This window comes from Podarcis filfolensis, assembly GCF_964270895.1.
Source record: "Podarcis filfolensis genome assembly, chromosome: 7".
Classification (NCBI taxonomy): domain Eukaryota; kingdom Metazoa; phylum Chordata; class Lepidosauria; order Squamata; family Lacertidae; genus Podarcis; species Podarcis filfolensis.
Window position 1 is genome coordinate 75,891,489 of NC_139603.1, and position 12,628 is coordinate 75,904,116.

General features: G+C 43.4%; 1 protein-coding gene across 1 annotated transcript in view; it reads right to left on the reverse strand.

The window, feature by feature from the left end:
- Positions 1-258: 258 nt before the first annotated feature.
- Positions 259-12,628, reverse strand: part of TAF2 (TATA-box binding protein associated factor 2) — a 57,831-nt gene continuing 45,461 nt past the window's right edge. Inside the window, exon 26 of the mRNA XM_083621869.1 lies at positions 259-1,733. Within this exon, the coding sequence (XP_083477995.1) occupies positions 1,480-1,733 (254 nt within the window). The 3' untranslated portion in view covers positions 259-1,479. The remainder of the gene's footprint in view (positions 1,734-12,628) is intronic.

Genomic DNA, 12,628 nt, shown 5'->3' on the forward strand with positions numbered 1-12,628 from the left:
AAGACAACCTTCCCTTTTTGTTCCATTTAATGGGGCCCTGTAACAAAATCCTGCAGTTTGCAGTGCTTCTGTTCAAGGAGCCAGGTCTTCCCCTCTCCCATTTGGTCCCCAACAATATCTTATGCTCACTGAGCATGCTCAGTCCTCACTGAGGTGGTTGTGAGCCCTTCTGCCCCCCATTTTGACAGGGGCATAGGGTAGACTGCTTCTTGTTTTGTGCTGATTATTATACACAGGAAGAATATACACAACAGCAGATTGTATAAAAGAATTTTTTTATTAACTAATTACCTTCTCTTTTTAAAAAATCCTTATTGGGTCCCTCTCATTAAGTATCTCCTCGCGGATCAGAATTGTCTCTTTCCACTATCAATAAACTATGTAACTAAAAGTATCTATGCACACAATTTGTTGTTGTCTTTTTAAAGGAATCTTAACCTAAAGACGGATAGGGAAACAAACTCAAAATATTATAGGAAACTGGGGGAAGAAGGGAAGCAGCAACAAAACATAGAAATTAAATAAAAATGTTTTTAAAAAGCAGTCCCGTTTCACATAATTAAGCTCAGCAATGCAATACTTGGATATTATTGTTTTATGTAATAAAGCAACCTGTCACAGTTTCATGTTTGAGTTCACTCACTGTACATTTAAAAATACTTTTTTTAAAAAAAATCAGAGTTTCTAAACAAATTTACTAGAAATCAGAAGAGCTCAAGAAGTTTTGCAACAACTATTTCACCCCAAGGAGTGTTTCTAATTGAGATTCTATGGGGGAAAGTAACCTTTCCCACTTTTAAGGATTTGCTTTTGCACTAACTTCATTATACACAATTCTGATTCTGATTAGAGGGCACAGTGACATGTGTATACAGTGGCATTTTTCCCTTGTGAAGAACAGTTAAGGAAAAGGATTGCTGAATGTTCTGCTCAAACATGTTTTAAAAATGCCAGACATCTTAAAATAAAAAAAAATGAAGCTTTTAACTGAGTACGCAACATTCTAGGCTTTAAAAAAACACAGAGAGCGACAACTGCAGTGGTTAAATATGTGGAAAAGAGATTGTACAAAAGCCTCGGGAAGTCTTACATTATGTTATAGAACGCTGTACAGTGAACCCCAGCTTTTCCAAGTTTGGCAGTCAGCTTATGTTTAACACACACTTCACTTCACGACAGCTATCAAACGTTTAAAATATAGTTTGTTCTGGCAAGATATACGGATAGCCACTGCCGGGCTGTGGATAGGCGACATTTGCATCGGAAATGAGTTGCTTCTCTCTTTGCAGAGGTATTGTAAGGCAAGTGCACGGTGAACGATCACGGGGTTCATGCATGGTTGCGGCTGGACAACAGATACCATGAGATTTCGATCTGAACGTGCCTTCTGAGCCACTGCAGTGACATGCGCTTAACCATAAAGCAACGGCAGCATGCACACTGCTCCCATACGCTCTACCAACTCTGGAGCGGCTTGCTTCAGTCTGACAGGGATGGCGAGCGAATGGAACGTCCGCTGGCAGGGCTGTTGGAGAAGGTGAAAGGCTCTTTCTCCTTCTCTTTGGTGTCGTGCTTGTGCTTGTGCTTGTGCTTGTGTTTGTGCTTCTTCTTCTTCTTCTTGTGGTGGTGGTGGTGATCGCTGTGCTTGGAAGAGCCGGACTCTTTTGTAAAACCGGGCAGCGTGGGCACAGGAATCGGCAGCATGCTTAGCTCCTGCGATGACTGTTCTTTGCCTGAAACAGAAAGGCAGACGTTCCATTGCAGAACAACACAACACACAGAATTTGCTGTTCTGAGGCCCTGGGGGGGAACCACGTGCATTATTATATCCAAGCTTTGCAGGTTTCCCCACTGCAGGCTTCTTTATCTGCGGTGCTTTCGAGATGGCAAAGTGTTTGAGAACATTTTTGCAAGAGATGCTACAGCATCCCTGAAATCATAAGGGTCGCTTTGAAATCACATCATATGACTGTCCATGTAGCTTTCTAAATGCTACAACTGATTTGCCAACCTTAGACAATTCAAAATAATAAGTAGCATGGGGGTGCGCCTATCGCTTGTCAACAGAGTGCATCCAGTGTATGTGGATATCAGGCCTAAATGATAGCATCTTGAGTAAAGGACTCTAGAAAGCAAGGCTGATAAGCACCTCTGACTCATAACCTGAATAATTGCTATCAACCAAAAGGTACGCGTTACTGGGCTAGAGAAATCAGTCGCTAAAGGAAAGGTATGTAAACAGTTTCTTTTGGAAAATATACCCCTTTTTTACAGATGGGAACCTGAGGTCGGCAAGAGCCCGAATCTTTCAGAGTCCAACATCCTGTTTACTGTCTTACACCAACTCTCTGAGCCAAAGATGATCCAAGGAACTATAGCCAAAGCACCCACACAGCGTCTGAATATACAGAGAGAGCCTGGAGCAGTGGCTTTTGAACAACAGTCTGAATGGAAAAGGAAACTTAAACATCTTTCAAGATTTGGTGCGCGGGACGTTGAGGGGGGAAAGAAAATTTCTTTCCACTGTTGAGAAGTGCAACACGTTAAACAGGAAAATGGGTGGCAACAGTTCCCTCTCGAAATGGGGCCAATAATTATTTTGGAAGAATAAATATCTGAACAGGACAAAAGAGGGGAAGGGGCAGAAAGATGGGACACAGGAAGGCGCTGAAACTACATCCATGAAGGTCACAGTCTTTGGCCCATTTATGCCCAGTCTGCCTCAATACAAATATCGTTGGGACTACTCTAGAACAAATCGATTGTGGCCTAAATCCCACACACCAGAAGATAACTTATCTCTCACTGAGATAAACAGGAGTCATACAAAAGATTGCAGGGATCTACTGTTCTAAAATTTGCCCCCAGCCTGCACAGCTTAGTAATTGATCCTTCTTCCTCACATGAGTTCGGTATCTTCATTTATGCTTCCAACACAAATATCGTTTGTCCTCTTGACCCTGGACTAATGCATCACACCAGCTCTTTTCTTTTACAGCAACAGCGCATGCTGCTGATTATGTACAAACTTTCTGAGCATCTAATCCAAGTTAAGAAAGTGTTTGCTTAACCCAAAGAGGACCTCCCTAAACCAGAGGTGGTCAAGCTTTCTTGGTCTGAGGGCCAGACTGAGAGCTGGCCAACCATTTGGAGGCCACTTGCCAGACACCAGTGTATCCAAAGTATACTCAAGTCATTCACGCATGTACACACGCTCAACGTGTTCAGATTACATGCATACATACCACAAATGCATTGCACACACACAAACCATAGTTTCCACACATTCAGGTGGACAGGCACACAGAGTCCACTTCCTCTTCTGCCAATCAGCAAAGGAATGGGGTGGGTGGGTGTCCAACCAACAAATATTTTTGTCCTGTTCCCACCCCCCAGCAGTGGCTGTGTTAGGAGATATTTATTGCACTGCCATGGGGTGCAAAAAATGGAGAGAAAAGCCCCCTTCAAAAAAATGCTTCTTCTCCCACTATTGTAAGAAAAACTCAGAAAACAGGAGGAAGTGCTCAGAGAGGCTCAGGAAACACAGGGAAACCAGACACTACTTTTCCAAGGTGAGAGGAGCTCAATCTGCAGGTTGGATCTGGCCTGCAGGCTCGCCACCCCTGCCTTGAACTTTAGGTCACAATTCTGCAAAGTTATTAAAAGCAACTGCTCCAAATACCCCTTTACCTTCCCTGTGCATCCCAGGGAAGGACAACATGTGGACCTCATTCAGCTCCTGACCACAGACTCATCTGCTACAGATTTTGGGGACTTCAGAGGTTCCTAACTATTTTCCTTCCATGGATAGCAGAAATGATGGCTCTCTCTGTGGTGGCACCCCATGTGTGGAACCTGTTTTAGGGCAGCAGCTGTCTTACCCCCAATTTTTATAAGCTGCTCTGGGAGTCTTCTGGGATAAAGGGTGGGGTATAGCTGCTTCAAACAAAACAAAAAATAATGGATGTTGAAATTTTGGGGAGATAAAGTTGTTATACCGGATTGGAGGAAAACTATTCTTGACATTTAGCAGTAATAGTAACTGGAGAGTCCCCTTAGACTTTTTGTGTGGAAAGGAAAATGAAGGGACTTGAGATGTTTGGGGTCAAAGATTGGAAAAACATTGCCAACCAGATCAAGGAACAGCTGGATACCATCCTGGAGTGACACTCTGAATAATCTTTATACAGACGTACCTTGGAAGTCAAACGGAATCCATTCCAGAAGTCCGTTCGACTTCCAAAACGTTCAGCTTCCAAGGCGCTACTTCTGATTGGCTGCAGGAAGCTCCGGAAGCCAATTGGAAGCTGCGGAAGCCCCGCTGGACATTCGGCTTCCAAAAGAATGCTCGAAAACTGGAACAATCACTTTCAGTTTTCGATCGTTCGGGAGCCAAAATGTTCAGCAACTAAGCTGTTCGAATTCCAAGGTACAACTGTATACATAATTGACAGAGAGAGAATTTACCGTCCTTTTTTATTATCTTTTACTTCCTGTCTTTTTTAATTTCCTCCTTTATTAATTTTGCTCTTGGTTATGTTTTGTTTTGTTTTTTGATGTTCTCTATTCTGGGTCAATGAAAGTATGCACAGGAAGGTGATGGATGAAATAACCTGTGTGAGAGAGGCGGGAAGATCTCCCAGGGTGGGAGGCTGGGAGAAGAAAGGGAAGCTCTCAGGTGAGAGCTGGGAGGGTTCATCCACTTCTGTGTGAGACAAGGATTAATATCTACCTTTGAGAAAGAGCTTTGTGTATTTTCTTTTCTCTTTCTTTGTTTTTTTTCTTTTTACTTAGATTTCATTGTTTTTTATTGTATTATATGAAGAAAAGTTTCAAAAAAATTCTTTACAAAAAACCCCATAACTTAGCAAAGGTCTCCCTAGGAATCTCAACTATATTGTCTCTTCAGCATCACCATCTCTTTAATGTGCTGGATTTCTTGACTTGTTCTATTCCCAGACAAGCCCCTGACCACATAATTACAGCTTCTGCATTACAGGCTTACGTTGTAACTATGAAACTGTCATCCACAATTCATTGCGTGAACATAAAAAGTGCACCCCTGATGATTTGGGTACACACATCTAACACACTCTAAACCATACCAGATTTCAGAGTCATTTCAAAACACAAGTTTTAGAAACCAAATGCAGAAGTACAAAATGAGCTTTGCAGCCTATCAAAAAGAAATAACACAATGGGGACTATGAGAGAGCGGGCAAACCCAGGGATATACTGAAGTTTAAACTAAGACCTCCAAGTTGCCACAATCATAAAGAAACTCTTGTTTTTTTTAAGTTCCTAAACAATCATGTAACTTTTCACAGAAGTAGCTTATAATGTGTTCAGTGGGTCTTATTCCCAGGAAAGCCAGTTTAGGACTGCAGCCTAACATATTACAAAGGAAGGTGAACCCCAGATCTGCAGCTTTGCAGTTTTTGCCTCGAGGAAACACAATACCGTAAGCTTCCGAGTTGAAAACTGGGGCTGAAATTCTCGGTTACTACCATGGTTTTAAATCTTCCACTAATGAATGCATCAGATTTCAAATGATGCCACAGTACGTGTGCATTTAATAGAGGAACAAAATACATACGCTGCAAATAAAAATAAACTTGTTTAAAACATTATCCCTCTTTGTTAATTCCAGGGATTGAAAAACAGCCAGCTCAGATGTTTTGTACTACAACAGGGCCTCCATTGGCACAAAAGGTTCCCCACTGCACAGAGCTGATTTCCACAAGATGGAAAGCAACTGAAACAGTGATAGGCTTATCCTTTCTGCCCCCCCCTCACCTCTTTATTAACACCACATCTAAAAAAATAAATTTAGAAAAATACATGGAGCAGAACGCAAAACAGATATAGGAACTGCCTTACTCTGAGTCAGTAACATTGGCACATCTAGCTCAGTACGGTCTACACTGGCTGCCAGCAGATCTCCAGAGTTTCAGATGGGACCAGGACAATCCTGGTCTTACCAGGAGATGCTATGGATTGAACCTGGGACCTTCTGCCTGCAGAGGAAATAGATGCTCTGCCACTGAGCTACAGCCCTTCCACAACAGACATGTGTGAGATGAAAGGTTCGCAGCTGATGCCCACTTCAACCCAGAACTGCTCAAGATACATAAATCATCAGTATTAAAGTCTCACTAGGATGTGAGCAAGGGGCGCTGGTGGCACTGTGAGTTAAACCACAGAGCCTAGGACTTGCTGATCAGAAGGTCGAATCCCTGTGACGGGGTGAGCTCCCGTTGCTCGGTCCCTGCTCCTGCCAACCTAGCAGTTCGAAAACACGTCAAAGTGTAAGTAGATAAATAGGTACCGCTCCGGCGGGAAGGTAAACGGCGTTTCCGTGCGCTGCTCTGGTTCGCCAGAAGTGACTTAGTCATGCTGGCCACATGGCCCGGAAGCTGTACGCCGGCTCCCTAGGCCAGTAAAGCGAGATGAGTGCCGCAATCCCAGAGTCGACCATGACTGGACCTAATGGTCAGGGGTCCCTTTACCTTTACCTAGGATGTGAGCATTCACCGCCCATAAAGTTTGATCCCTTTTATTCTGAAGTTCCGTTAACCCACCGAGGATGCAGCTATAGTCAGAAAAATGAACATGCCCATCAGACAGAGATGGCACCCATCTCCTTATGCTTCTACTCCCACATCGGAAGTCCACTTTCTGCCTCAAATGTATTTCCAAGGTTGCTTATAAACCCTGGGCCTTGGCATCCTGCTTCACAACATGCATAAACTGTTCCACTTTATCACCCACCATTCTCTGTGACTGATCACAACTTGTGCCTTCGTATTGTTCTGGAGAGAAAGCACTGGCAGTGCATGCCCTGCTGTCCGCAAGGGTACTCTGCTCTCCTTACGGCTCGAGGGACTGAATCAGGCTCTCTCAGTAACTGGCTGAACCAACCGCAGAGGGGTGAGGTCCTTCTGAGTTTGCTTTTGAAGTGATTACTAATATTTCTTGGAAGAGAACATGCATTATACTAGCCTATTCACTTGGCACCTTCCTCTGGTTTTGAATGTTCAGAGGCCAACGTAATTATTAGTTTCACTGTGAAACAGATGTTTAGAATCAGAGAGGGACGGCTCTCCCTGGGGATACGGCCAAGTGCTTCCCATAGACCTGACATTGTAAGCCACTACACACACAAAAATAAAAATAAAAGCAGAGAAGGGGGACCCTGTAGGATTTACCACCATTTCCCTTAATTCGGGGGCTGGCTGAGGACTGTTGCTGGTGGTGCTTACACTGACCCTGCAAACCAAGCGATCACATTTCAGCATTACTGCAACAACTGGAATGCTTTTCCATAGCAACCTAAGTAATAAATCAATCCTAAAGATAGCGTGGATTCAGACATCCTAATGCACCAGGAAGTAGATCGAGGTGTGTGCTTGCTTGTACGTCAAGGCTCTTAAGTTTCCTTGCAATGCACACTGTCTGAAGCCAAGTGCAAATAGTCTGAACTTCACCCGCCATATGGTTTACCCTCATTCCCAACTGGAAGTTTTCAGTACAGGCAACTTCCAATTTACGCGGGGGTTACGTTCCAAGGCACCGCATGTTTAAGTGAAATCACATATATCTGACGCACCACTGAAAATGCCTGCAAAAAAACCCCCCATTCTTCCCTTTTTGCAACATTTTTGGCTCACTTCTGGGTTCGGTGTGTAGTCATGCACATATTGGATGTGCCAGCTATGGTTTTCCCAGTAGTGATGTACGGAAGTGAGAGCTGGACCATAAAGAAGGCTGATCGCCGAAGAACTGATGCTTTTGAATTCTGGTGCTGGAGGAGACTCTTGAGAGTCCCGTGGACTGCAAGAAGATCAAACATGTCCATTCTTAAGGAAATCAGCCCTGAGTGCTCGCTGGAAGGACAGATCCTGAAGCTGAGAATCTAATACTTTAGCCACCTCATGAGAAGAGAAGACTCCCTGGAAAAGACCCTGATGTTGGGAAAGATGGAGGGCACAAGGAGAAGGGGACGACAGAGGACGAGATGGTTGGACAGTGTTCTCGAAGCTACCAGCATGAGTTTGACTAAACTGTGGGAGGCAATGGAAGACAGAAGTGCCTGGCGTGCTCTGGTCCATGGGGTCACAAAGAGTCGGACACGACTAAACAACAACAACAACAAAACAGCTCCTTCCTGTACGTGGATTGGCATTTGCCTGCATTCTTTCCTCTCTACCTCTTGTCTGTCCATCTCTCCCACTGCTGTTTCTCTACTGTCCATTTCAGATTGCAACATCCTTGCCCTCAGGGACTCTCAACGTGCCAACACAACTCATACAGCACCATGTGCACTGGTGGCACAATAGAGTATTATTTAGATTGGTGCAATCAACAGGGTTTGGGGTTTAATCGGAGACACCTGTCTTCAAACCCCTAACTCAGCTATGAAGCTCAACAGAGGATGGTGCTTTAGTTATTCTCAGGCTAGCCTGCCTCACAAGGCAATTGTGGGGATAAAAGGGAAGGTGTCGGGAGCCACAAACCATGTATGCTGTCCTGTGTCCTTGGACAAAGGCCAGGATAAAGATAAATTCCTAAGTATGAAAAGGATAAATTCTTAAATAATGCTAAGTTTCCAAGTTAACGGTGCTCAGACATGAGCTATGAAACGCATGCAATCCTACAATTTGCAACATGACCTAAAAGCTGGAGCTCTCAATTAAGATGAGAATACAGCCTGGCCTTTGGGTTCTTTTGATCCCTGCAAGGCAGAGGGTGGAACACTCCCTACTGTTTTTGAAGATTTAATAGCAAATAAAATCTGCTTTTCATATTAGAAGTCAGATTCCGGATGACATCAGAGACTTTAAAATGTCTTGTTCTGATGCCTTCAAAGCTACTGCGCTTAGAGCAGAGTTATAATTAACGGGCCAACATCAGAGTGGACAGACAGACAACAAGGGACATTTTTTCTTTGCTTTTTGAAGAATCCTGGGTTTCTTTTGTAAAGGGGGAAAAAATGTTACAAGCTTGTAAAAAAACTTCTTCATTAATAAGAATTAGGAACTCTACCGCTGGCTCTTTGCCTAAAGCTACAGTATCCATTTTCCATGAAGTGATGACAGAACAGAAACAGCTTGAAAACGAATTAACATGGACCAAAAAGAAGAGAGGGAGGGAACACCCCACCCAGCCTTTCTTAAAGCCACAATTAAGACTTGATATAAAACAAGATTTATTTATAAGTGTTGAAACACTTACCACTATCATTTTTGTTTGCTTTTTAGGCTAAGGCTCATTGCCTGATAAAACAACTCTTAGCTGGTCAACTGAGTTTTTTTGTCAATTGATTTCAGCTATCTGCAAGGATGATGATTATTTACATGCGGATAAAAACAGCGGCTCTAAAGCAAGAAGCATGCTTTTTTTTTTAAGGTAATGTCCACATGTGCCATAATAGGCATCATTTCATAAGAGACATTCCTTAGAAGAGAAAATGCCTTCTTTAAGTTAGTGTTTGCCACCAGCAGTTTTTAATGAGTACTTGTGAAATTGTATCTATCGGTCCAGCTTCTATCTGATTAATCAGGATTAGACACTGAATCGATTAAGAGATTGATTAAAAAACAGGCCACAATGTTCAGTCATCTGACCTCTTGCTCGGTCCTTCCCCTTAAATTTCTCTCTCTCTCTCTCTCTCTCTCTCTCTCTCTCTCTCTCTCTCTGGTGTGTGTGTGTGTGTATATATATTCTCACACCTTTTTGCAACTCAGGGCTGAACTCCCAAGAGAAACTATTTACACACTAAGTGCAAGAACGGCTTTGTGAAAATCAATAGCAGGTGCAGGGGGGCTTATCTGGTCCCACTCTGGACCAACCCCAAAAGCTCCCTTTGGCCCAGTCCTATGAATCAGCTTGATCACACACACACACACAACCCACACTCTCAGAAATACAGAGACAGAGAGATAGAGGCAGCTCCCTCTCCTCTAATCACAGTAGTGTGATGGGAAAGAGAGCTTTCACAGAACAATCTTTTACACGATCCGCAAGGTTTTCCGAGTCTGCCCATTCCCCAGTCAAAGATGCTAGAAACTCCCCAAAACACCCTCTGCTGTCTTCCTTCAGTGAAGACTTGGGTAGAAAAGTACTCAAGAATCAGGAAGTTCTGCCCTCCTTGATTCCAGGTCCCCTCAGTACCTACTATTAGGAGACTGAGAACAGGAAGGCAAAGGTTTCCAAGCAGTCCTGAACTGCTCTATAATATGGAAGCAGCAGAAAGCTCACCAGATGTAGCTTTGCTGTCGCTTACAACTCTAGGCAAACACCACTGAATCACAGCACTGCGGCAGGGGATCTGGGGGGAACCTGCAGGAGCCATCTATCTCTCTCTCTCTCTCTTTCTTTCTTTCTTTCTTTCTTTCTTTCTTTCTTTCTTTCTTTCCTTCCTTCCTTCCTTCCTTCCTTCCTTCCTTCCTTCTTTCTTTGGACAGTTTGCAAGGGAGAGCACAAAAAGCCTTGGGGGGCTGCATATGTCCCATAGGCTAGAATCTTATACAGGCAAGAAAGCACTGTTTCAGACATAGACACTACAGCCAGCTGCCTCTGTATTCCTCTAGCACTGAAGCCGTCAGTGTAAATGACATACAATCTTATGAACTCAGAAGCTTCAGCTCCGAGTCTTCAAAAAACGTTCTCAAATCCTAAACCCTTCTGGAAAGAGCAGCACACTGTTGCTTAAAAGAGGTTAGAAGTGGGTAGAACATATTTCAGGGTCTATCAGTGGATCTGAGTAATTAGCAGGAGATAAGCAAGGATTCAAACGATCAGCCTTTTTTTAGCACCAGCATCAACAAAAAGGTTTACTCCCCCTTCTAAATTAGGCTGCTGAGATGAAGAAAGTTGGTTGGGGTGAATTAAACTGTATGCGGAGCTGTGTGTAGCAGGACTGTGAGCTCAGTTCTGGTACTGAGAACAAATTCCTGGGCTGTGCTTTAATCCTGCAAGCTTGTCCCTACCCCATTATCTTACACATGGCTCTAGTTGGTGAGCTTTCGGGTTCTTAAATAAAAAATAAGTAGATTCTGAAAGTCTGGAATATACTCTCGTCTTTAAAGGAGAGTCAGTATAGGTTCGCTTTGACAGGTAAGAAGTTGCCTTGCAGTGCTTGGTGGTCATCCAGCGCACATGTGAATCCTAAAAATAGCTTCCTTGCCTGATGCAGATTTTATATGCATACTGGCCAGAACTCCAGATACTGAACCGCACCCACTAACATCCCAGCCTATTTGACGCAGTACGATCCAGAGTGTGCAGCTGCTGATACAAGGGTCCCTTAAGAAACATCTGTTAACTTCCTGGCACCATTATCCAGAATTTCTTGTTTATAACTTTATACCCCCCATTAGGGTGTATAAGAATAGCACAAAACCAGTATTACGAAATGCTAGGGAAGAGCTATAAATATGGACTTCATAGGCTTGTTTCGTTGCTGGAAACCTCATTATATTATTATCACACGGAGCAATAATTGCTGTTTTTAATTATATCATATTTAAAACTCTTATGATCCTATCGGCTCATGCTTATTGGATATTTGATTTAAAACCTTAGCACATGGTACTATTACAGTGGTACCTTGGATTAAGTACTTAATTCGTTCCGGAGGTCCATTCTTAACCTGAAACTGTACTTAACCTGAAGCACCACTTTAGCTAATGGGGCCTCCTGCCGCTGCCGCACCGCCGGAGCCTGATTTCTGTTCTCATGCTGAAGCAAAGCTCTTAACCTGAAGCACTATTTCTGGGTTAACAGAGTCTGTAACCTGAAGCGTATGTAACCCGAGGTACCACTGTATTATTTTTAGGAACACCTAGTGTGTGCAATGCTATACCAAACGTAAAGGGGGGGGGGATGGAACTAGTAATGACCAGTACTGCATGGTTGTTGTTGTTGTTGTGTGTGTGTGTGTTGTTGTTGTTGTTATTAAAAAGTATGTTTTCTGAATCTTCCAGATATAATCAGAATCTGTGTTGCAGCCCATTGTCTGAAATGAACTTCGGAACTCACCACCTCAAGATAGGAGTGCTGCCTAGGATCAGATGCCAAGTCTCAGTGTGGGCAGCGGGTCACTGGGATTAGCCACCAGAGAACAAATTTCAAATCCTCCCCCCCAGCTACCAAAGAGCAAGTCACATTCCCAGCAAAACCAGCCTCACAGGACCATTTTGAGGATTGATGAGCTATATTAGAACATGCCCTCGGTTCTCTGGGATAAGCCAGAAAATAAACCCTGGTAACAGATTCAAAATACACCATGGGGCAAAGTGCACAGGCAACTTCACTTAAAAATAAAAAAAAATGCATTGTTAGGCATGAAGAACCACCTTGAGCACATGCTGCCTGGACTCTTGCCACATCTGTTGGGACCACTCTCATGCTACAAGACAGCAACATCCCCATTTGTATCCATAAGGATAAGAACTGGACATGGAAACTGGCAATACAGCTCCATCAGTAAGGCTTCAAAAAGGACTGCATGGGTTGCCCTGTTACACTACAGTTTAAATATCTGAACACTAACACTCTTTCACAAGACTCACAACTTTAAAACCCTGTCACTTATTTGACATTCCACTTTCTGGGTGCGTCTGGA